General features: G+C 37.8%; 1 protein-coding gene across 1 annotated transcript; it reads right to left on the bottom strand.

Moving 5' to 3' along the window:
• Positions 1 to 417: 417 nt before the first annotated feature.
• On the bottom strand, positions 418 to 24,150 carry LOC112959347 (mitogen-activated protein kinase kinase kinase 21-like). Its single transcript, XM_026053352.1, has 10 exons — positions 24,100 to 24,150; positions 22,486 to 22,666; positions 17,537 to 17,685; positions 16,663 to 16,838; positions 12,430 to 12,670; positions 10,632 to 10,754; positions 7,253 to 7,403; positions 5,977 to 6,071; positions 4,053 to 4,841; positions 418 to 3,075 (listed from the first exon to the last, which is right to left on the bottom strand). The coding sequence occupies exons 1-10, from the start codon at positions 24,128 to 24,130 to the stop codon at positions 2,651 to 2,653; spliced, it is 2,361 nt and encodes a 786-aa protein (XP_025909137.1). The 5' UTR covers positions 24,131 to 24,150; the 3' UTR covers positions 418 to 2,650.
• Between the last annotated feature and the right edge of the window lie 2,684 nt (positions 24,151 to 26,834).

Raw genomic sequence — 26,834 nt, 5'->3', positions numbered from 1 at the left:
ATCAACATAAGTTATGATTTATCTGATCAGAATATTAACCTACATGGAAATAAATACACTTTTAACCAAAATATACCATGTAATGCCTACCAAATTACAAAAAAGCTTTTTTGGTGAAAAGTGAAATATAGATTGTGAAAATCTTTTTCTCAATTTCTACATTCTTTTCCCCTCAATTTCAGTAAAGACTGGCCTAGAATTTTAAACTACAAACAATAATGATAAAGCACTACAGCTAAAGAGACTACACCTCAGAGAAAAATATTTGAGATGACTTACCTAAACTCCCTCARAATGAGAGGTGGAGTACGCACTCCTAAATCAGTTATAATGCACTGGGATGGTCATAGCATATGTGCCATTTTAAAGAAAAATTATGCACTGAACATCAATAGAAATCTTTTTTTTTTAATAAAAAGAGAGATGATGAGCACTGAAAAGTGAAAACAATATAGCTGACAAGCTGATACTATTAATTACAAAACATAGGGTGCAAAATTCAACATTCATAATGATATACACCTTAAAAATACAAGTTTACAAGGCAAAATTGCTACAGCACCTGAGATTTTTCTGCAGAAAGCCAGAGATACTTTCTTCAGAAACTGTAATACAATCAACTCAATTTTTCTCAATTTACATAGGAACAGCTGATCCCAAAGAGTTGAAATATACATAATGCTCCAAACTTTCATCAAACTGCTATCAAACTATGTTTAAGATTTGATCCGTGTGCATTACATAATTGACTATATTTTATGAAATCCCATCTAATTAAAAACAGATAGAAATAACCTATTAATTTGCTCTGCTGAAATGAAAGTTTATAGGAAAGTCAAAGAACACAGTTGGCAACTTGAACCATGTTGACAATTAACTTGGATTACTGAAGTACAAACAGGTTTGAACCAAACACTATAGACTGCTCTGCAGTCACTGAGCTTTTACAGAAAGCTAGTGGTTATGCATTCTTGTAAAAGTAATACTTTAAGGAAATCCCTTTTCATTTCCACTTCAAGAGCTGGGAAGTTGCATTTTTCTGTCTTCTGTGTGATTAAGAGTTCATGATTTTGTACATCTAATTATGTGGCATCGTCAAGGTAACCGATGTGCTGCATACCAGCCTTAGAATAGAAACTTTCTTTTTTAATCCCTCGGCTTTGAAGGTTTAAGTAATTGTGTGCCCCGCTTAACAACTGAACTCCCAAGACCCCAGAGCAAAGGAGAAATGGTGTTTTGGACAAAAGTTTTAATAAAACACTGTTCTAATGAGAATGTAAAATTTTATTCTAACATTGTTTTACTTAAGAAGACTATTTTAAGTGCCAAATGGTATGAAAAATTACCAGTTCAAATATTGAGATTTAAGGGAGAGTCCTTTAACTCTAGTTATACTTTCATCAGATAAAAACATTTAGTTTTATTTATTCACTTCATTAGGTATAATGTAAAAAAATAAAGTAACTATTAATTTTATCAAAGTTAAGTGCCCCTTCCCCCCACAATTAACTACTTGGAATTTTCRGGAACCTTTTTAATCCCTGAAAAACAGTCAAGCATATCTGGCTTTGTCCTTTAGTTCCTAAGTATGAATAATTGGGCAACTTCAGGAAGAAAAGCTTTACAAGTTATAGTGAAAGAGTTAATATTAAATGTTTGCAGCTATAAAATTTGAATGCAGTTAAATGCATTGCTGGCTCACTTAGAAACRAAGAACACTCACCCTTAAAACACTTACTGGATACAAGGTGCAGCGTTAGAAACAAACGAAAATGAAACAAAACAAAAAGGCAACCCCCTCCACCACAAACAAAAACCCCAAACCGAGAATATTCCTTTCAGTGCAAACACCGTAGTTGTCAAAAAGTTAGAGCACAAATATTTACATTCCAGCGTATCCATACCTACATGGAATGTTGATCCACATGAGAAAGTGTGTCAAAAACCTTTAATCCAATCACAATACTATAGCTTACCCTCTTAAATCGATATCGTGGCTGAGACCTACGTGTTTATATAGGCACTATAATGTGCTGGAGAAACTCATGTACCCAGCTGAAAAGCTCTCCCCAAACCCAAGGGCAAAGACTGCGAATTCAATTGCAGGCCCTTAACCGAGTCCAGTATGAAATGACAAAAAGCAACCAGCTACTTAGTGTGGAGTGAAAAGGGCACTTCTGTACTGGCATCTTAATCCCCTGTCCCCCCTCCCCAGTTCTGAGAGACATAAAGAGGCTGGCTGCAGACAACTGCTTGTTATGCAAGCTCTCCCTGACTGAACACAGCCCTWCTGCGGGCCATTCAGTTTTCCTGTGTGCAAAAGTTAAAGTTCTGGCAAAAAGAGTCCAAACCAGAAGAAAACACGTGATGCCATGTGAAGGGAAGCAGACATGTTATTTTACTCATTGAAATACGCTTGGCAGGTTCATCTCGAGTACTATTTTTGTGCTTTTAGAATTACTAGCTGGGATTCGCAAGGAAATTTTAAGAAGGCACCTATTACACTTTCTTAATTAGCTGCCCGTTTTAATAATTTTGGTACTATTCGTCACAGTACATTAGAAAACAGCAGCATGAAGCATTAGATGGACAGGAATTTGGGGGGGTGTTCTCCTTTTAAAAAAGGAAATGTTTCTAAAACACAAGGCACTCAAGACAGAAACTCTCTCTCCAGGTCGTATATAGACGGTCGACACGCTTTGCTCTTCATGCGACATAAAGGCACTGTACAGTCTCTATTCTGACCTTCTACATCAATATCAAGCAACGAGGGCACGTGGCAGTTAGTTCTTTCCTGGGTATCTGGTAAGCAGTTCACATGTGGACCTGTGTTGTCCTCTAGACATTCTGGGTCTTTAGAGCTTGGTTTAATTATACGTGGAAGAATCTGCCACGCGTCGATTCTGCTTCTCACAGAAGAAGGTCGAGGCCTTGAGATGATGTTGGCAGCTCTCTGTTTTTCAGGTGAAATACCATCATGATTGCTTCTTTCTTGAACGGATGGAGAATGTAGAGTTCTGGTAACTGGCAATGTTGGTAAATTGGGGACACCATTCGTTGAAGCAAATCCATTAGCTAGAAGAAAAGAAAGAGCAAAAAAAGATACCTTAAAACATGTAGCTTTTGGATTTCTTTGCGGTCTATAGAAGTGGATTGCTCTAAATGTTCATGAKTTTTTCCATTAAAAAAATATTAAAAGCTCATATTTAGGATGGTAACTTATTTTTCATTGTTATCAAASATAGAGAGCATTAACCAACCACTGACTGGATGAATATTAATTCTGGAATAAAGCCTCACAAATTTGACAGATTACTCAAATAATTAAGATATCATGAATAATAACGTATTCATACAATACCGTAAAGAATATTACATCACATCTACTCTAGAAAAGCATTATTAAAATTTAGAACTTCCTTTCTTACAGAGTCATTAATCACAATAATCAAACCAGTTTTAATGACCAATTTTGGGGGGGGCTTCAGTGTGTAGCAATAGCTTAGCTTAAAGATTTGTGGAGYATGCGACGTAACTCCTAGGGTCAGGGAAGCAAATCAAAACACACCAGACCTGTTTTTCTGGAAGTTAATAAATAGGCAGACTAAAGTGATACTAATTCAAAATTCAAGCTAAAATGATGCTAATCGTTTAATATATTAAGCAAGTGTAAGCTTCTCTCAGGCTCCCAAAGCTGACAACGTAGTTTTACTTTATTTTAGTGATAATACTGGTGTTGTCTGTTTCACAGAAAAAGCAGGTTCTTGCTGACATAATTTGCTTGAAAAGACTCATGAAACCTTTTTTTTCCATACCTGAGAAAAATCAGTATCTATTTACAATGAACTTGCCCATATCCACATTGTAAGAGGTTCCTATTCCAAGTGGCATGACCATTACAGAGGACTTACTACATACAGTTATGGTGGCTCAGCTAACCTGTGTGATAATGGAGCAAAGAACCTAGCGAGCAGCTGGTGAACAGTTACTACCTCTAGATTTACATTTCTATGAAAAAATACCTTACACATTTGAAGCTTTTGAATACCCACCTGTGGTCTGAAAATTGTTCCCATCTGATAAGGTTCGTCTGTGACCCAACACACTGAGCTTGGACAAAGAATCGTTTGGCACATTTTGAGATTCTTGTTTCTGACAAGGATTGAAAGGTTGATTCTTTAACGCTATAGGAAACGTGTTAGCAGCCGGCTGTAACCTCTCTTCTCTCTTACTTTCAGGAGTTTCCAATGGAAAGCCATCGGTGGAGCTGCATGGATCACAATCATCGAGCACAGTGCTTACAAATGCATCTTCGTTGTCAGGCTGAAGGAGGCATTTTGTGGAAATGGAAGGCATAGAAAGAAGATTCACAGTATTTGCAGCTGGACTTAAGGATGGAATATTTGTTTCCTCTTTCTTGGCCTGCAATCTTGCAGGGCTGGCACTCCTGCGAAACTTTGAAGCACGCTGGAACAACCCATCGCGCTTCTTCTTCTCATCCTTTGGCAAGAGGTCTTCTGAACCTTGGGATGATCTGTTCAGCTCCCTGATATCCAAGCCCAGGGCAACAGAGGCCAGGAGAACTGCACACCCGTACAGCACTGAATCGGTCTTCTTTTTCTGYGGTGTTCTGCTCAGACTGTTTGTAGGTGTCATTTGAGGAGTACTGTTTGCCGAGCTGGCAGAGGTTCCTTCTTCAAAGCTCTCAGGTTCTGCTGTATTCTCTCCCTGCTCATCCTTCCACAGAGGTAGATTAATATAGGCCTGATTCGACAGCTTTATTGGCTTTGGTCTTTTGGTGTCCAGTCCCTCAGGGAGAAGTCTCTTATCAGTAGAGACACCTATAAAACATTAGACTGACTTTAAGATTACAAATAAGCTATTTGTTATTACATGTCTACACAAGTACATCCACTTCCTTGCACATATATCAATCCTGAGAGACACTGTGTGCCCCCTTTAAATACATTAAGAAGTTGAGACACTCATATTGCAAGATTCAGAAACATTGTTAGCCTAACTCTTTTCTTGTTCCCTTGATAGTACATACAGTGCAACTCCACTTGGCTACAGTTTCATCTTTTTGGCAACTCAAAAGCAGAATTTAATAAAAGCAACCTGCAGATTTATCTTCCTAAGTAAGCAAACTGTAAAGAAATCAGGTTGGAATCTCCCCCTGCTATCCTCTAAGACTGAAAGACTGGTCTTCATCAGTAGGAAAGCTCAAAGCATCTTCTAATTTTTATTTTTTCAGAGCAATTGAAAAGCAGATGGTATGATTTCATTTGCTGTGAAATCTCAGGTTTTGCAACACTTGTGATCGTGTTTTCAAACAAGAGAAATATTTCTGTGCATGGATTACAGCAAGAGACGCAGAAAACATTTTATATTGCAGCTATTAGGTTCCTTATCCTAAGAATACTAAATATAATGGTTTTCCTTGCGACTTTCCTATCAATCCTGAAAAGTTACCTAGACAACTTAAGATTTGGAATCTAAATACCTTTTTTTTTCCCCCCTCCACGATTTAGAGAAAAAAAAAAAAAGCAGAGAACTAATATGTCTGAAAGTATTAGGCTAATGGTTCATCTGCCATAAAAGTAATCAATGAACATTTAAATGTCAAATAAATTACTATTTTTTTTCCAAAAGAAAGCAAAAAGCTGTTCCTGCAGATCTCATACACAGAGCAGCCCACATCCCAAAAATTTGGAAAAAAAACATTTGTAGCACTGCTCACACACCATATACATTTCTTAGCTGCTAACAATGAAAAGGTAAGGACTTTAGCAACATTTTTATGTATGTAAGGGTTTTTTTTTTTTTTTTTTTCTGAACAAAGGTAAAGTATCTATAGCAAGACAACATTCACAAGGTTTGTACAATATCTGAGAAGCTTCAGCAATGCTGCTCATAACATCGGAGGGAGACTTGCTCCATTATGTGACAACTTCAGCTTTTTCAAGTGGCTCTTACCTTGGTCCGCAAAGAGCGAAGCTAAAGGAAGCCCCTTCTGATTTTTCATTAAAAGGGTTGACCAAGGGTTGCTGCCGTCTGAAAGGGGTCTTATTCTGAAATAGTGATGATCATTTTGATATTACAGATGATMCCATGCTTATGTATACTTTGACAGAAAATTACTAAAATATCTTTCTTTTTAAAAGATAAACACGCAGCATATAACATAAAGCAGTATAGTTAACCGAAAGCAAGAAATGTTGTATAGTGAATGCTGCAGAATCATACAATTACATACCAATATGTGTCTTAGGATCAAATATCTATTCTAAGATGAAATTTCAGAACATAATGGTTAGTCAATGAAAAACTGGAAAACCTGAATATCAGGTTCATTGTCTCAAAGAAAAACAATAAATACTGGAAATATATTACATACAGTGACTTTCAAAGATACAAAAATATCATCTAAGCCAGTGTAAATAGATGGGCTGAGCCAAACAAAGCCACAAATAAATCAGTGGATATCTTCAAAGAAAAGTGATGGAATTACATATGCTTGAAAAGACAGGGGAAAGGATCTCTTGCTTCAGAAAACCTCTAACCTCCTGTTTTTAAGCAATAGAAGGAAGACAAAAAAGTAACTTTCTGTCCTGCATTTGTCAGTGTGAATAATATTTCCAATGTGCACAGTGCACACCCCTGTGTATGCAAATTAGTCTTATTTAATACTCCTGGAAGTGCCCACTGGGGGCCATCCTTGCAGTTCTTCAAGTCAGTCTGCAGAAGAACAAGAATGACAGGCCAGGAATATCTTGACTGCTCAGCAGCTCAGAATCTCAAAAGGTCCTAAGTCTCAAAATTCAGACATAAAGGATAATAGAGCCAGAAAAAAAAAAAAAAAAAAAATTAAAAAAAGAGCAGAAAAAAAAAAAAAAAAAAAATTATTCTCAAGTCTGTGTTCTGGAGCTATTCTGCATTAGCAGCAGTTCCTAAATTCTGGCACAGGCTGCCCAGAGAGGTTGTGGAGTCTCGTTCTCTGGAGATATTCAAACCCTGCTTGGACGCAGCCCCGTGCTCTGGTTGTCCCTGCTGGAGCAGGGGGTTGGACTAGATGATCTCTAAAGGTTCCTTCCGACTTTAAGGATTCTAAATTAACAAATAAATAGAACTGAGGACTCAYAGTTATAACCATAGAGACTACAGAACATCTCTCCCTCACTAACTATGTTGGCAAAATTACAAATAGGAAATAACTTGGTATTATCAAATGAACGAAACTTAGTAGACATACTTGTCCTTACAATCTGCACGATCCTTTGTTTGAACTGAGCTCGGTCCCCACGTACAGCCTCTCTTTTTAAAGTTTCTCTTCACATCTTCAAATTCTTCTTGGTGACACGTTGTGCTTCTTCCCCAAGTTCTGTTGCTTTCATCTGAAGTTACTTTAAAACAAAGCAAACAAACAAAAAACAACAACAAAAAAGACACACTATTAACAGTACTTCTAAAGACAACATATTTGGACAGAACCATTTTCTCCAATGCAAAAGCATTCTGACAGTACACCAAGGGGAGTAAACAAGTTTAGATTATTTTCCCTTACAATAACAACCACCACACAAACTGTACTGATTCAAAAAGACCAGCAAGCAAGACAAAAAAAAGTGAGCTGACAAGAGACCCCAATTAAAAGATAAAGCTGCACAATGATCTTATTTTTCATGCTTACTTTAACCTTAATTTTGCATTTAGTAATTCAGACAAGTGAGACTGAGCACTTAAATTCCAGCGATAAAAAGGTATATGCTATGGAACAACTATATCATATTAAAGAGACTATTCCAATTCAGACAACGATTAATATGTACTTTTTATTGTGCCAGAACAAAACATTATACTTTTAAAGCGTCTATGCTTCATTAAATGCTTAGTCTGTCACTTCAGCTCTRCTATTGAATTAAAAAGAATCAGCACCCTTGAAATATAATGAAATCTTGCCTTTTCTCATAACCCCACTGGGAAGTTCATATTCACTTGTGATATCTACATCTTGCTGGTACACATACACACTGCTTCTTCGGCCATTAGCTGCATGTGTATCTGTTTGGGAAATCACTGAAGAAAAATTAAAAGAATGTAGCAGAGATCTYAGTCAAGCTGGTTTCAGAAAGGGAACTGTGTCCCTTCTTATACTTGTAGCTTTGGGACATAAAAGCCAGACCTAGAAATGCACACGGCCTTTTCTGACAGACAGTTTTTTCCTGCAGAGTTTACAGGGTCCTCTTTCTAGGACCAGACTCAGGCAAGGGGATGTTTGCATGAGATGGACGACCTAAAGTAGCAGCTTGCTGTCCGCTTAGCTTGGTCACAGCTGTGATGGAAAGACAACAGAAAACCAACGTGGCTTGCTAGCATCATTGCAAACTGCTCTACATGTCAACTGCCCTGCCTCGCCTGCACTGCTCAGCACTCGCCTCTTCCCTCACCGTGCACCCTTCCACCAGCACAGCTTGCTTGTGAAGCACAACATGACACTTCTTTAAACTCTCATGTTCCAAATACTGTTCCCGAATCTAGGCAGAAGGTTTTAAGACAGCTGAATTAGGCTTTGTGACAGGATTTACAAATAATAAAAATTCTTAATTTATTCTTTAATTAAAAAAGGTATTTAGATTTAGAATTAAAACTACTTATGGCAAAGTGAAGCGATCAAGTMACCAACTGCTACGCTAGGTAGGCCTGTGCAAATCAGGTATATTTGAGTAACTCTTCTTGAAACAAAGTCACTTTGAAGTTAAGTCAAGATAAAACATTATTGTGGGAAAGATTTTTTTTCTTCCCCTCAAAATCCCAGGTGCAGGTGACTGTGGAAGCGAAACTGTTTCAGCTAGATATGCCTGAGAGAGCTGATAAGCTCTTAGATCAAGCCCAGAAATCCAAACTCAAAAACTGGGGAGTACTTCCTTTAAAGAACACACTGCCATTGCCCTGTGTTTTACTGCTACAAATTCAAATGCCTGCTCATAAAAATCTATCTGCAGTTAAAATTTCACATGTGCAAGGATTAGGGTGCCACAGCTATGACTTTTACAGAAATTTGAAAAACATGTATTGTATACATATTTACATAGTCAACGTTTCAGAATCATGCCTATGCCTGACACTTGCTTCACTTCTTCCAGAAAGACAGACAAAAGCCATTTCTTTCTTGACTGAAGTAAATAACAAACAAGCAAAAGCAAAACAAAGCACACAATCACAACAGGGTGCGCGTGGCAGGGACATTATCAACACAACTATTGTTCCTGCTGCAATTCTGCAAAAGACTTTCCTTTTATGATTTTCCTTGGCTCTCAAGTTGTCATTAAGAAAAGCAAGACAGGGACAGGGTTTATCCAGCTCTCTCCTTAACCACAATGTGCTGGTAGTAACGGTCTTGGGCCAGGGAACTGTATCAGTTACCGTTCAAACAAATACTTGAGTTACAATTGTCAAAAGTAGACCCCACTTGTCCTTTACTCCCTAAGAAATGAAAAGCATTTCATAAAGCAGATGTACCACAAAGGAAATAAGAGCTTGTTTCTACCAAGTTTTAAACAAAGTTTCAGGCTAGTTACAGAATTCCTTAAACTAGCTACAGAACAACAAGCAGAAAGAAACCATTCTCTTCTCCCTCTCTCCTTATTCATATTCTTYGAAATAAAGATATTTAAAAATCTTTAATGCCAGATTTGGAAATAACTTTTTGCGGAGGTGGCCTAMTCTGGCATGGGAGGACATTCATGATCCACTAGCAATCTTCTAGGACAGGTTCTGCTGCCTCATAGAGAAAGCAACGTTTGGCTTTTTCATTCCTTGTAACACGACATCCTGAATAGGGATAACCRAACAATCCACTTTGCACAAAAGATGAGGGAGTAAAAATGCAACCAGTAGGAACCTTTTTTATTCCCATTTCTACATACACCATTCCCAAATATGAACGTGGGTTTTGCTATAACAATAGGATCAGTTTTCTTCCATATGCTACCTCTGCTCCACTAGCACAAATGTAACTTGCCCTCTGGCACTGGGAGACATAAAATAACRTAGGTCTGCAAGTGTATGCCCAATTTGCAAACAGGGAGAAGAAAAGCAAAACAAAACCAAAAGCCCAAAGCAAACCGTCTTAATTTCCATCTGGCTTCTCTAATTGCTTCTCTTTTGTTCTGAGCAAGCCAAGTTGCTGGCAGATTTTTCTGTCCTTCCAGCTTATATCACCACCTCATTCTCTGACTCTTTTTGACAGCCCACAGCTGATTTATCAACTCCAATAAAAATTAATTTTCCATCTTACAAGGCTTCTAAACTTGACCCTTTACCTTTTACCATTATAAATTTTGATTCTCAACTGCTTTATTGAAGTCAGTTCACATATGACTTCCTGAAGTTAAAAAGGAAAGATACGATTTAATATTCCCAAAAATTTTGAAATGAATTATTGAAAAGTAATTAACATTTTAGCAAGACTAACCCTCCTAATTCTTGCAACTTACTGCTTGGGTGAACAAGTTACGAAGTCTGGAAACTAAACATAAATCTACCCGATATTTGATATTACCAGCGTTTCAGTGACTCTTCACAGAACTGACATAATGTTTACTAAAGAAACTGAAATGATAGAGACTTACACTGTATAGCTCGAAGACGAGGAATAATTGTGGGGCTACTTGAGGGACTAGAGCTGTTACTGTTTAAACTCCTCCTCTTATCCAGATTGGGAGATGCCTGCACTGTTATTTTGTGCTGGAAGTCTGTAAGAGTAAAACAGAGTAAAAGAGTAAAACAAAACAGCTTTAACATCCTAACTAAAGGATATTCAGGACATTATACCACTGTATTTCTTAAACCAGATAAAGCTACATAATGAATAAGACTTTATAGAGCAAGAAATTTTTTATATTGACAACATTGACAAATGCTGATCCTTAATGAAACAATCAGTGTAGACTGTAAGCCAAACAGGTACGATTTTGCAGTTGCATGGAATCTATATGATTTATGCATCACATATCACCATCCAAAGCACCAGGTTGTTCCATTGGAGCCAAACTAGAGGCATATTCACGTTGCATGCCAATATTTGATTCTGTTGGTTTTCAGAGAGGGAAGGAAAGGCTAAAGAAATACAGTAATATCTTGTCTCAAATCATCCAATATTCAATCAGGATTTCAAAATTTAATTTCAGATCATTGCAAAATGATTTTTGGTAAAGATATAGTCATGACTGTGCTTATACTGATGTTAGATGCATTAWAATATGTGCTAGAAATGTAGTGAATAGCAGCTTTCATGGCAACCAGATTCGCATTTTTTACATGTACTTCATACGCAATGTAAAAAATAGCATTGACAAAGTTTACATTGATTAGATTAGATTTAAAGCTTGTGATTCATTATAGACTACATCTAAAAATAACTGTTGAAGACCATGTTTATCGGTGAAGCTGTAGCTTGATTTCTTTGTAAGCACTGTTTTTAAAATATTAAATAGTAAACTTATTTTACTAGCACTGAAAGAGTACTCTAAATATTAGCACATTCAAATATTGCCCTTTTCAAATATTCAGATAGCTACGACTGGTTGGAGCGTTGTCAGCACTGCATTAAGGTCTCACTGCAGTAGCAATAAGCCGAGACTTCACCTGGAAACCACTGAAAGGAAAATCCATCAACCACAGGACGCTCCCACACTTGTGAAGGCTGCCAGTTTTTGGCACAACCCTTGAGTTTCCACACTGCCACCTAGTGATGGCAGCAATAAAGTGCCACTCAAACTGCCCCGACAGTGCCACAAATCAATCTTTTGACTGATTTGCCTCTGCTAAGGCAAGATTTTAATGTGTCCCTGGATAGAATTAAATGCTAGAACATTTACAATCTGAAATGACATTTCTGTTGCTATTAGTGCTTTCTACATGGAAGTAAGGCAAAGATCATAACTCCTGTGTTGTACACGTGACTGCAATAAGCCTGAGACTTGGAATCACTATTACCTAAATTTCCAGTCATCTTTAAAAGTTGTCTTTCATTGGCTATTCACAAGTTTAGGGTAAATAGCATTAATACGTAATCATGTCAGAAAATTCTTGGCAATGATTAAAAAAAAAGCATTTTTCTGCACGAAAACAGAAATACAAAGATATTGGAATTTCTAATCACTGTCAATCTAGGCCCCTTCCCTTCAGATAAAATGGATTTTTTTGAAAGGTGAAAGATTCTTCCAACTTAAAAGAACACTGCTGCATAAAATTTTGGAGAAAATAAATGAAGCTAAATAACTCTTACCACATCTTTTGCATTATTAGATAAGACGACCCTTGCAATGACTTAAAATAGTAGCCAATACTGATCATTTYAACCATTGAACTTAATTCTGCACATTTAATTAATAACATATATTGTGAATTGAAAAAAGACTCTCAGACCTGAAGGCAAACTTATTCTATGTCCATCCTTAAGTTTTAAACGGCTTCTTTTAAATTTGCCCTTCCTCTTCTTTACATTGGGCTTCTCTTGATTCAACTGGAATATCATGATGTTGAGCTCCCGCTCCAGGACATCAATCTCRCGCTCTGCTAACTGCTGCTCCCGGCGCTTCAGTAATTCTTCTTGGGACTTCTGCTGAAGAGCTGCTCGTGTCAACTCTTCCTCTCGTGACCGCAGCTCCTGAAAATGAGATTTACACAAGTGAAACTAAATAATAAGGGGAAAAGTTGTGTTATGGGAGGAGTGTTGAGTAAGTTGCATTTCTCTTTTATTTGGATGATACTCTATATACATTCAACAGGCACAGATGACATTYTGGCAGTTCTCTATTCCGTGTAAGCCAAGAGCTTCTCGATTCTGTACACAAACCTTATACCCATTTCCTTCCAGCCATTTAGCTTTAGTCGCTGGGGAAGCCCTGGCAAGGCAGACATGCACAACCACAGACTATCAGCTTAGGGCACATTTTCTGTCTAGCAGGAAGTCTTTCCCTTCAGAGGCTCTCTCTGTTTTCACAGCATGAAAGCTGCTGTTAGATCTTCTAGTGACTAACACAAAAAAGATTGCCCCCTCCAAGCCCTAAGTAAATGCTTTTATCTTAAATCTCCTAACCTTCCCTGTTTTCAGGCATATAATAGGTAGCACTTCTCTATCTAAAACAACAATCAATATTAGAATTAATGAGGATTCATGTAATAGAAAAAAGCAAGACAAGCAAATGGACTTCCCAACAACCAACTCAAGGACTAGATGTAGGTTATTTTTTTTCTACCTTTTTTATTTTGGAGAAGGAGAAAAGCTAGTGAAGAAGCTGCTTCACTTTTCAGTGTTAAGGACATAAAATCTAAGGGTAAAGAGATCTTAAAATTATCTGAATCCTCAACTTTCAAAATCTGTTGAAATATATCTCAAATTTAAATAGACATGCCATCATACTATGGGGTATATTATATACAAAACAGATTTATTCAGAAGCATAGTAGTCAGTACTGTAAGTACAAGAGAAAATAGGAGGAGCTAGAAAATGAACAGCACTGTACGCTTCTCTCACTAAGTAATTTTTCATTTTTATGTTTGTACATAAACTTTACATGCAAACTTGATGTACAACTTAATGTTATTTGTGTAAACACTACCTGGATAGAAAYGGAATTAGAAGTATAGAAATAGTTTTTAAGATTAGACTATTTTAAAAGTATAAGATATATAGGAAACCCTTCCCCTCATTTAAAACCTCCTTTGTTCTCACTGATACAGTCATTTTTTGGAGCAGACTGACCACTCATCATCAGAATCCATCAAAGTGAAAAACCTGCAGAATTCCTTATTTCCTGCTGAGCTTTTATTCATAAATTGAAGTATAAAACAAACGTTCTAATCTTTCAGTTCCCATTTGGTCATGAATAAGTCAATGAGCTGGACTAGCTGGATAATTTCAAACATGGGAAAAAACCTCTCTCTGTTCTTACCAAAATAACTACGAGTGTCAAAAGACAAGTTAGCCCTGAACCAAATTCTGCTCCTCGTTACTTAGACAGTGATGATTATCTGTTCCTTAGAAATTATTTTTTTTCTTTATAGCTTTAGTAGAAAATATATACACTCTTTAAATCAAATTCAGAAATGGTGTTAAATGATTGACACATTTCATATGTTTTATTAAAGTGAGCTTCTTCCAAAGGATTTTTTCTTATAGCTTTTTAAAATCCAGTTTGCTTAACACGCACATTTTGCCAAAAGCAATTCTGCCTCTTGGTAATTYAGAGGAGTCTGTCTTCATATCAGCAAGCAAAGTAAGCTGGGTTGCTTTCTTAATATGATATTTAATTACTTTATTTAGAAGGAAATAGTGCAAAACCCCACTTCCCTCTGCTATTTCTGTCCAGTCAAATATTGCAAGACTAAGACGAGTGTTGAGATCAGAAGTAAAATTTATTCAAATTTAGAAGAAAAATAATTTTTAAGAGTTTAAAGAGAGATTATGTTTATTACTATGAAGTATTAAGAGATGCTGTTAATTATCCATCTCTTTAAATGCTGGTTGCATAAGCAAAGACTGGCAGCCTGTATTGGAAAGGAAGACAGTGCAGATAACGCAATAATGTTTCCTCATTGACAGTCATATTATTTACTCTTTTCCAAATAAACTAATTAAAAAAAGACTTACTGCAATTAGTTATGCAATGCTACTGCACCACTCTACAATTAAAATACTCATTATAAGGAAGCTAGGAAAGAATTCTGTACTTAAGTTGCTCAACAACGTTCATCAAAAGAAGATTGTGATCTTTCCACGGAGCGGGTGTCGCCATCACTCRTTTTACAGCAAGCCCTTCAGGAAATTCCTCCAGCTACAGAAGTGCCTCTTGCAGAGGGCAGGAGACTCTATGCAGGGTTTTTTATTATTTTTTAAATTATATAAATACTTCACAGACACAGCTTTCTCTCTAGTACCTCCCAGTAAAATTGGTACTGTGCCAAGCTAAATAAGCATAAAGACATGAAAGCCTTTTCTAAGTCAAAGTTTCATGTTTTCGTTCTTCAACAAGTTTACCTAATTAGGGCAGATGCCTTTGGAGATGAATTCACTTTGGCATGTAAGAAATAGGTTTCATTTTATCTTGCCCTCCTAATTAAACACATTTGGCTCTTACACACATTTCACAAAGTTTTGCACCAACTTTTCTCCTTCTCACCCTGATTTAGTCAATGGGGATTTTCTTTGCTAGGAAATCTCCTTAGTCGGGACTGAGGCCTCCAAAAAACAGTCAAGAGGGGAAGGGATATAGGCCCTGTGGCAAGTTCCAGCAAGTGAACAAAGTGGCTGCAAACACTACTGCAAGTAAAATGAAAAGCCTATATGAGCACCCATCTATAGGAGAGAGCTACCTAGCTCAGCTCCAGCCATCTGCATGTCCATTGCAGGCAGGGGACACTGTGCAGACAAATCTTGCTCATTTCTGGAAACTGAAAGGGAAGAAAGGGAACCACAGGGTGGGAGAGAAKGTGGATAGGTAATGCTACAATTTTAGTGCTGATAGATAAATTCCAACACCAGATTTTACAGTAGATCCATAAAGTCTCACCCATCACTAGCCAGTAAAGTTTGGTAAAGTTTGATGAGACCAAGTGAAGGGCTGATATACAATGTGAGAGGCTGGTTTGGTTTCTTTTTCTGTCAAAAATTCTTAAAGTGACCAAATCTTTAATTAGAATTTCCATCTGAATCTGTGACATAATTCTCTTAGCTACTACAGTTTYATGAAGAGTAATAACAAATATCAAGAAAATGCATTATATATAGGCAATAACTACTTGGAAAAAAAGTTAAAAGAGAACGCCCTAAAGGTTTTTTCTAACAAGGATACAAGAATATCTGGCCTAYCCAACAAGCAACTTAGGATGTTGCCTAAAGGAAAATATAAACCTAGAGGTGATTAAAAGCATGCTAAAATAACTAAATGAAAGAATTTAGTGAGTGCTCATTTAGCATAAATACATCCCATAGGAATACAGAAAGAAGATAGGAACCTGAGTAGCAAACAAGAGAAACTGGAATTACTGATTCATCAGCCGAACTTYGACTTAATTGATCTTACTAATATCTGTCAAGTTTTCAAAAACTACCCCATATTATGTTCTTCCAATTTTGTGAACTTCTTGAATGACGCATGATAGCCTTCTGCAATAATTTTATGCTTCCTGTCAAACTTAGCATTTCAGCCCCAAGTGAAATATCCTAACTATAGCTTTGGCATTCAGAACTATTTATTTTTTTAGTTAAGAAGTTAAGAAGGGAAGGGGAAAAGCAACATTATCTGAAATTTGAGAACATTAGAAATAGCACTGCCTGTTTCTAAAGTAAGCTTGTTGCAAGACAGTTACAATTGTATCTTAAAATATTGCCCAGAAGCTCTTCACAGCAGTTTAAGAAAAGCACATCTACCAAGAAAACCAGGCAAATAAATTAACAACATGTTTGGTATACAGCTTAGGAGTAAATCTTTCCCTTTCATATAGGTCATTTTCTCAAATGTACCTCAGGTACTATATCAGGTTTCTTGTATTATTTTGACAAGTTACAATTCAAAAATTCAAAACTGCTATATCACACCAATTCACATGTGCACACATGTCCTTCCTTCATTCGCAATTGGAAAAAATCAACTTACTTTTTCCTTGGTCCTCAGTTCATTGAATATCTGCTGAATTTCCAATTTCCAGTCATCTTGCATGGAATGGAAAGATTCTTGAGGCATTTCAGTCATAACTGCCCCCTCAATGGCAGTAAGCTGTTCAAGAATTAAGGCAAACGATGGTCGGATATGAGGATCCTGCTCCCAGCATTCTAGAATTTATCAAAATCCCATCAGTTTTTAACAGTACATAGAACTTTTTGAAGAAATACATGAATTTCAAGTTACTTGCTACTGTATTTCAAGTTCTAATGCATTTCTGTTATCTACAATGTTTCTCTAGATCAGTTCCCRTGTTTTAAAAGTGGGATTTACCTACCTGCATTCAGTGAACTTATTTGAATAGCCATACTTTTTCCAGTCCTATTTTAAAATCTGAAATAACAAAACTAACAGTACTACTTAGAGGSGCCTCTTATATAACCAAAAGGTTAAAAAAAAAAATCATTGTACATATGGAAATGGCATTAGCCATTCTCTCTAGAGAATCTGAGAAACATTTTTGGCACTTGGGAAGAAACAATGAGGAAGAAAATGGCACTTGTGATCCTTCCCCTTCAGATTCTAGTCTTAATTTTGTATTGCTCTGTGGCATATTCTCCATATTATGAAAATTGGTGCAATTTGACAGTAAATAGAAATCTGTAAAACCAGAACAATATGCTAAGAAAAAATATCTTCAGCTACCATTGAAGAAGACAAGTGCTATACTGTAGTAGCGCATGACTTCCTCTGAACCACGTTCTGATGTGTCAGCTGTGGAGAAGAACAGGAAACTTCTGCATTTTGAAAAGGATACGTACCCCAAAAACCTAATTATTTAAATAGATGGAAGAAACAACATAGATACCTTTCATGAGTTTTGCAAACGGTTCAGGACAAGTGGATGGAATGGGCAAAGTCAGCTTGTTGACGGCAACACCATAAGCCACAGCAAGTCCATCGATGCCACGGTAAGGAACTTCTCCTGTAAGCAGCTCCCACAGCAACACTCCATAACTACAAAAGGCAATTATTAAACCATGATTTTGTGAATAGTGGCACACTTTAGTCAACAACAACAAAAAAAGTACATCCAGCCATGTCCTGGAATCCATGTGGATTTCCCATATCAGTGGTKAACCCTGTCCATTGTCAGTTCATAACTGGAAAAAAAATCTGCAGAACTTCTATCCAAAATGTTACCTAGATTCATTTTGATAGACATGTTAGTGTCACATAGATCTCACTTGTAATTACAAGACTGAATCACAAGAAAAAAAGCAACCCTCTCCCCACCAGAATTAAAACAAACAAAAAACCCAAGGAACAATGAACCCTCCAAAACTCACGGCAGAGCATTCAGGCAATACTCCTCTTCAAACATTTCACAACAGTCACAATATTCTCACAATTGTTGCTTTTTTATTATTACTAAAAAAATCACTGTTTGCAAGTTGGCATTTTTAAATCCCTTGCACAATATAAAATAGCCCGTTAACTTTTCACTTCACACTGTAGATGCTACAGGATATCTGTCCTATTCAAAACTAATTTCACCATATTTAAAAAAAAAGTCAGTGAAAGATAATGGTGCAAAAATATCCTTTTTAGATACAGAAATCACAGCAAGTTCTATGGCAGCAACGTTGCCAGGCTCTGCAGTCGGGAGGGGAAGCGAGGCATTACCTTTTCCTCTTTGGGTTTGTAGACCTACCGCCTGTTCAAACAACACAAATCCCGTCAAGTGCCAAGACGGCAACCAGGTGCTGTTGCTCTACTTGGGGGATCCTATCCCAACACCACTAAAATTAATAACTTTCACAGCCATTTTAGTGAAAGCACTAAACATGTTTTGGAACATTAATCTAACATTAGCTTGACTTGTAAGGCTGACTTTATTGCTTGTCCACACTAGATGGAACATGGAAAGAAAAGGCAACCTGTTGTTTTCAACTGGGGAACTGAGCAGGCAAAGGGAGAAAAACAGAACACAAAGCACTGCTCTTGCCCTTCCTTTCCAGAGGTGTAAATAAGTTGCCTGTAGGATGCAGAACATTGCATCAAGGTCTCCTACTACATGAGGAGAAATGCCCACAGCCTTAGGGAAGAAAGGATTGTGCACCTCTACATATCCAACATTATCACTAGTAAATATAATCCCAATTACAGGCATCAATACACAAGGGAAGTTTTTTCCATCACTCRTCTTTTGCAAGATTGTACAAAAACTTATAACATGACCTTAATTCAAATAAGGTACAGTACACAGCACACTACGCAAGTGCCTACAGAATTTTATGTGAGCAATAGCTATACAGCAATCAATTTCAATTAAACAGCAGTATGATTTATCTAAGTGCTGTTTATCTAAGAAGCTCTGCCTGTCATAAAACCTTACGAAAGTACAGAATTTAAGTTAATAACTGATCTAAAGTAGAGAARTATGTTGTACTTCTTGTTTAGAAATTGTTTACAAGTAAAAGTAAAGTCTTGGAGTTCTTATAAAGTGGTTGCCAAAAAACATTTCCTGGCTAATCTGTGTACCTGTTCACATAAATTCCAATACTGTTTAAAAATATTGGTACTTTTGGCAATATTGGCACTTTTGGCAGCAAATATACATTTTAGATACAATGTAGGAATTGTATTAAACATGTACTTCCTCTTATTTGTAAATTTAGAGAAAGTACAAGTAAGTATACTATTCTTAATTCAAGGAATCTCCTCATTGAAATTATTCTGCACATTTTGGCATGACTTCTTAAGTTAAGCAGAAGAACAAAAATTTAGCTTGAAAGAAATCATCTACCATAAAAAAGGTATTGTCATCCTATTAGGTTTAATTATATTCAAAATTCAAACCTTTAATGCTATTCAACAGTGCCAAAAGATGGTTGCAAAATTTTAAACAGACACTGTAATAKCTTAAAAGCGCCTTTTTAATGAAAATAAAGTCTTAATATTGRGTACCAAGAGCCAGAACTGGACTAGGGGGCTAGAAGCCCTACGAATGTTCTAGTCCCACCCTGCTCGAGTTCTTGGGAGGTGCTAGTCTATCATTATCTGGGATAATAACTACTCATTAACTTGCACAGCTGTGGAAGTAGTTGCTTTGTGCATTAAGTTCCAGCAGCCCACGTGCTGTCACACAGGATGCTGTGACAGGGCTTCTAAGAAATAGCTGTTTAAAAGGAGCTTTAGCTCTTTTATCATCTTCAGAAAAGGATAAGCATTAGCACTTGAATTATACATTTTTAAACTACAAATTAATGCACTTCCGGTAAATATTTTCGTCATTTAAATGTATTATCCTATCATGAAATGTAATTTAACCCTTACTATTTCTTATTCCAGTAGCAGCCTGCTGCTTTTGCACATTTTAAAACCTGATCCAACTGAAGGTAATTCAGGTCCTCGAAGTTTATATTACTGAACAATCCAGCTCCTAAATCCCAAGRTTCCCAAGCACTGCTACCCAAATCACTTCAGAATGAAAATGTCCCAGGCACAAGCAGCTGCTCATGCTCCTGTACATCAAGTGCTCCTGGGCCTTGCCAAGGGCCTGTAGGAGGGAGGTAGGGCCTACTCATGTGCCACTGCTGAAACACCAGCATCGCCGGGACATCTGCRGACATACTTGTGCCTCCTGGCTTTATGCACCACAGCAAGACTGAAGCATCACAGAAAGCGTGTGAGGAATGACAGAAGGCAAGGGGTGGAAGAGCAGAGTTCTAGTTTGGGAGTATGGAGGACAACCATATTCCGAAGGACAACCAAATGCCTATAGGCCTTGCTTGGGAAGCAAGTGCTGGCCTGGGGAGCACCAGTATGACTACATARGTGGGCACGTGAGAAAACACAGCCTGCAAGGATCTCTACTAAAGTGCTCCCAGGAGGTGCCCCAGCACCTGCAGGTTCCCAGCACTGCTTGTGGGGGTGATTAAACCAGAGCAGCCTCAGCTGCTGGCCAGCCTTTTGGTTTTGCAAGAAGAGGTCTTCTCGTGAAGACTCAGTGCTCTGTGTGCACAGCTTCACCTCACATCTTTCCTCAAACAGAGCAGATTTCGGACCTATGAAAGCATTTACTCAATATTGCAAACAGATTTTTTTTTTCTGAAATAAAAAGCAGTTCCATATTATTGACTATTACTAGATTCACAAACTTTTATCTGCCTTTTTTTTTTCTCTCTCAAAGAAAGAGCAAAGATAAGCAACGGAACAGATTAAGATGCAGTAAGCAGAAAAGCTTCAGAAGCCAAGGACTAAACTTTACTGTACAATAAAACCTTTCTACTTAAAACTTTTCCTGACAGAGCTCCACCATTGAACTAAATACTCACATTTTTACAAGAGAGGCGTGCAGGAGAGAGGATGAAGAAGAGAAATACTGTAGTTTCCAAAAATGTAAACTAATGTTGCAGTAGAATATAAAACAATTGCACCAAAGCATACCCCCTCAGATATCTAAAAATCACAGCAACAAGATTGGACAGGACCTGTAATCAAGCACGGAATACAGCTGATTAGGGAGACACCTACCCCCAACCTCCACCTCACAAAAAAAGCGGGGAAAAAAAAGGAAAGGAAAGGAGAAGGGAGYGAAAGGAAGGGAGAATCCAATGACTTTTCTGAACATCAACTCAAACCTATGTAAACAACATGCTGAGAAATCAGTTCCAGGCATAAGACACATAGAAGGGGTGCTGCAAAACAGCGGCACATGAATAGAATCATCCAGAGATTATCAAAAGCATTACTAGGCTAGCAGGCCTCTGAATAAAATGGGACCCTATTTAAGAACTCTACCACAGAGAACATGCATAAGACAACACAAGGAAACAGATTATGATCCTCCCCCTCCTTCCCTGAAGAGCTATTTTGTATCTCCTGGAGAGGAAACATTTCRGAAAGTAAGGAAATGTAGACTTATCAGGGTGAGGCACTACATCTTGGAATGCCTGTTGTGCAATCAGTGCCTTTCCCCATTCAGAAAATGGAATTAAATTGAAAATAAAGTCGAAATGACTTTAGATACAATACATGTATGCTACGTAGCACTACTCAGATATGGCATCAGGATTAAAAAGTAATATTGCTCATCTGACATACCAAAATGTCTTTAATAAAAAGTTCACAAATTTAACACAGGGAGCTCCACACCTTCCAAATTAGAGAGCAAGTTAAAACAATTACATGCTGAACACTACTTCTCCTCATTCCAGCTACTGCAACACAATTTCTAAATATAAAAGTTTTGATCTGCTGCTTCCTTTTATATATGATCACATCCCTATAAAAACATCACTAATTTAATAAGAAGCAAAGTTCTGCTTTGCCACTTGCTTTTTTTTACCAAGTAATTGTACTAATACCTGTAAATATCTGGCTGCTCCTATTTCCCTAGGCACAAGGAGGCTTTGAAAAGACCTAATATAAAGCAAATATACTACAAGATTGATCATATGCTATGTCTTGAAAGCATATGGTCTTTTATATTAAGATATAACCAGGTAAAGTACTTGTTTATCTTAACCAGTGGATACTTTAAAGACTTCTCTTAATGAGATCTTACTTTCTTTTCAAAACACATTTTTTCTGCCCTTTTCCTTCTCCTCTGAATTTGTAAGTCAGGAATAACTAAAAGTAAATCAAATGAAGCACTTGTTAGGAAATCAGCATGGTTTTTGGAACTGCTGAAATTGCCATATGCTGAGGCATGTGGTTTTAAGAAAACATCAAAGTATTTCAAATAAAAATTGAGGCAAAAACATCAACATAATTGTATTGAACACAATCTTCAGTCGACAAACTTCTTACCTCCAGATATCACTTCCTTTAGAAAACAGGGAGGACTTGATAACTTCTGGAGCCATCCACGCATAAGTTCCTGCCGCGCTCATTTTGGTTGTTCGGTGCCATTCTCTTGCCAGCCCAAAGTCTGTTATCTTCAAAGTCTTATTGCAAACGTCATCATGTTCCATCTTCTCTAGCAACARAACTATAAAAGAGTTGGTCAATTATGGCGATGAAAGAAAATCAAAATGTCTAGTTCTGGTATTTTCACATACAATTCTTATTTTGCAAATAGTTGTGTATTCTAAGTGTTTTGAAAATACTATTGAAGTCTTCATAAATATGAGAAAGCTCACAATTTAAGTTATTTTGAGCAATAAAAATAAAAATATGTACAAGTTATGAGTTCTATCTGCAGCTGTGCAAGTAGACATTAAGCTACTAGAAGAAATCTGGTGTAAACAGAGGTGAAGTAAAGCACCTAAGATTAAAAATTCTAACGAATTCTAACAGCCCACAGGCGATGACAGATTGCAAAAGAGCTACGCACTTTGAAAGAAGATCTTACCATAATAAAAAATTATGGGAAGCAGAAAAAAAAGCCACAAGTGCTAAGAATATTTTAATAAAAAGCCTAAGGATACACCATGTTACTGTATATATCTGTCTTGAATATGGCACACAGTTCTGGCTCCTTCCCATCTCAGACAGGATATAACAAAACCTGGAAGAGGCACAGAGAAGGACACAACTAGAATGGTTAAAGCAGCATGTCCTTGCCCACGAGGAATGGTTAAACAGATCAGGACTTTTCATCCAGGAAAAGAAAAGAGCTGAGAAAAATCAGCAATGAACTCATGTGCAACAGGAAGAAAGTTACAGGGAGCAACCGTTTGCAATTAGTCAACACAAGAAATGAGCAACATCCAAACAAATTAGCCCTGAGTCAAAGACACATGTAGCAGCCATTCACACAACAGGTATGTCCTTAAGCTTTGGAATTCTTCAATATCAAATACTATTATTTCACAGATTTAAAAATCACCTACACAAATTAATAGAGGTCAACTCCCTCAAGAGCATTTACATCAAAAGGTGGATTTAGGTTCAGGAAACCCCGAGTCACAAATCACTGGAGCTTGGAGGGCTGTAGCAGGGAAGTAAACTTGCTGCAGGCATTGACAGTCGGCAAGGGGACACCAATCTTTGATSCCTTCTACGTTAGGTTCATATCCACTGTAACTGCACGGTAGCTAAAGAGCAAATCATCTGTTTGAGTGCAGCGTTCTGCAATGGGCATTCGCTTCTGTCTGACTTGATCCTAACTCGTAATTGGCAATGTTGTAACACAGCTTCAGAAAAGGGATTTAAAAGAAGAAAGGAGAACTGGCTAACCCTATCTTGGGAGAAAGATAACAGGTACAAAGAATCATAACGTGACCTTATTAACACAAATTTTAATCTAATATTTTGTTTCTAGAGTCCCTGTCGGCAACAGTAGTAACTCTTAAACGTTCCATTCAAATGATCTCTGGTGACAGAGATCAAAGGTTAAATCACAAGTCACTGATTTCCAGCTCTACGTAAAACAGAACGCAGCATAAGGGAACCCACTAAGAAAAAAACATGAAGAATTACCTTGCCTTACAGATGACAAAGCTGATAGCATATTAGTTGCACTTGCAAGAAATCCTTTCTGCCGGTACAAATTAATTATACTGTTACAGGTATTTCAAAAATAGTATCAAATCCAGATAAAATAACAGGACACAGACTCCTTTTCCAGCAGCTTCTTTACACAACGGAGCAGAAAGAAGGGCCCAAATGCCACAGAGAGTCTAAGAGCTCCTCAGCCAGCACTAGCAGAACAAGTTAAATTCAGGCAAGAGTCTATTCTTTCAGGTTGGCATGAAAGACCTATTGTTTTCTATTCCATTTCAAACACGTTCAGCAGAATTCCCGACATTCCTCGTCAGTCAATGTGACCGAAACCAAAAACAGCCAGTCTTGCAAAAGGTAACAACTGGCACGGGGCCAGGTTTCATCCTGCCAAGGGACAAGGTTTCCCAGCGGTTCCGGTTCCCGTTTCCGGCAGGTAGCTGGGAACGCAGGGCCGGGATGTGCACCTTTGCTCGGCAGCTGGGAAGCAAACATGCCCGGCATAGCTGGGCAGCGCCGAGGAAGCGCCTGCCTGCGGGGAACGGAGCAGCTCCCTGGGCCTCCCTCCCGCGGCTTCTGCTCCTGYGGGAGCTCCCGCAAGGGCCATTCCCCAGCACCGGGCTCGGCCTCCTCGYGCGCTAGCACCAGGAGGCCCTTTCGGAGGCGGCCTCCATCTCCRGCGTGAGGCTGCGCAAGGGCCAGCACGGCCCCGTCTCGTTACTTCACACTTCTTCTGACTCTGTATTTCCCAAGAGTCAAGTGATTTACATTGTGCTCTCCTGCTGGCAAGTGCAGGATAAGATACTAAAGGAAAAAAACACGTAGAACATACCTAGAAAGAGGAATTAAATTAGGAAACCAAAAGTATAGGAAAATCCTATGAAAATCCCTTTTCCCCCCCCCCCCNCCCCCCCCCCCCCAACAGCAAAACCAGAGGCATTTCTGAATGATTTAAAAATCTAAGAGAATGAGGAGTTTAACAACATCCCTAACAAGGTTATTGTTATTCAGCCATATAAATAAACAGAGCTTACATTCCTAAGATGTTTAATGTGACTAAAAAGAAGGTGGCAATCCAGATATTATTTATTCTGGATCATTGAAGGAAGTAACCCAGAATCATAAAGTAATTTAGGTTTGAACAGACCCCTCTGTAAATGTACTATCTGGATTGTAGAAATGTAGAAATACTATCTGGAAATGTAAATGTAAATATACTATCTACCACTTTAATCAATCTGTTAAGTTATGGCACTCTTTGAAGGAAATAAACACATTTTCTGTATTTTATGAATTATAACCATCTATATTCATGTTAATCTGACTTAAATATCATCTTGAATAGACTTTGAAGAATACAGTCATCAAAGACATTAAGTCATATGGAAGGCAGGATAAATTACAGCAGAGCTACTTTACAAATTGGTTTTGTCACAATAATGGTCACATTTTGTCACATTAATTGGTTTTGTCACATTAATCACTGATTTCTTAAAAAAGGATTAAGGTGCCAGACCTGAGCAATGTGAGGGCCTTTTAGAGAGTTTTGTTATATAGGTGGGATTGCCATATGTGCCTTTACACATTTGCCAGATATCTAAAGGAATAAAGGCAGAACTCAGTAAATAAGTTACTGGCCAAAAAAGGGATGATTAGTGCTCTCTATCAGGAATCTCCTTCCACTTGTCCCACAGGTCCATTAGCAGAGAAAAGCACAAGATGTGTTTCAAAAACTAAGGAGCAGAGTCAGAAACACTGCCCGCTTGGAAGAGAATCCTCATGCTGGGAAACATACAAGGCTGGAAGGGATTGACAACAGAATCTCCTTCCTATGAAGTGGAGGTGAAGGAAGAAGAAAGGTCTGGATGTGCTGGCTGACAGAAGGAGAACTGAAACAGCAGCTTCACACAGTTGCAAAAATAGATCATGTAAATCTGAAATGCATTGAAGAGGCATTTTTAGTAAAAACAGGGAAGCATTAAGACCACAAATGAAATACCAGATAACTAAAGCTGCACATATATGTTCAAGAACAGGAACTTAAATTGGAGCGGATGCAGAAAATAGAAGTAGAATAATTAGGAAGCTACAAATGTCTGGATTATTTTGCTAGAAAAGCTTGGCTTGCTTGCAAAGATTGAGAACAGTTATGAGAGAAGTTACAACAGAATTTATAGCAGAAGCTACAACAGAAATTAGCAGGAGCGAGAAGCAGGACGTAGGTGTAAAGTACTGGTGCTCCTGTCGATAGCCRTGTAGCCCTGGTTGATCTGTCTTACTCACATGCTCATGACTAAACTCACTTGTAGATCTGAGGTTACRGTGCGTGTGCACGTGCGCAAGATTCATATCCCACTGCAAGGCACTGACTCTCCTCCCGCCCACTTTTGGCTCTCCCCTGCAGTGTACAGCACAGTGTGTTCCTCAAAAGATTTCAGAAAGTCCAACACGCTCTTGTCAAGTCTAACAGCAGTAATCTTTTCTCCTCTTTCTATTATTACAGTTWTAGCTGGCGTCTTATACTACAAACCTTGTAACATACTGCTAGCATTTTATGGAGTAACACTCTGCAGATAAGATGTTCCATGCACGTTTAATACCAAAATTATCACACAGTTACCCAAGACTATGATGGAACCGGGTCCGCTGAGCCAGATGATACTTTCCAATTCCATGGTCCTCCCTAAATAAAACAAAATCAGCAACATCTACAG

Source organism: Nothoprocta perdicaria, unplaced genomic scaffold, assembly GCF_003342845.1.
Source record: "Nothoprocta perdicaria isolate Ctin4 unplaced genomic scaffold, notPer1 scaffold_99, whole genome shotgun sequence".
Taxonomy (NCBI): domain Eukaryota; kingdom Metazoa; phylum Chordata; class Aves; order Tinamiformes; family Tinamidae; genus Nothoprocta; species Nothoprocta perdicaria.
The sequence above is the reverse complement of the archived record's forward strand: the minus strand, read 5'-3'. Positions and strand labels throughout refer to the sequence as shown.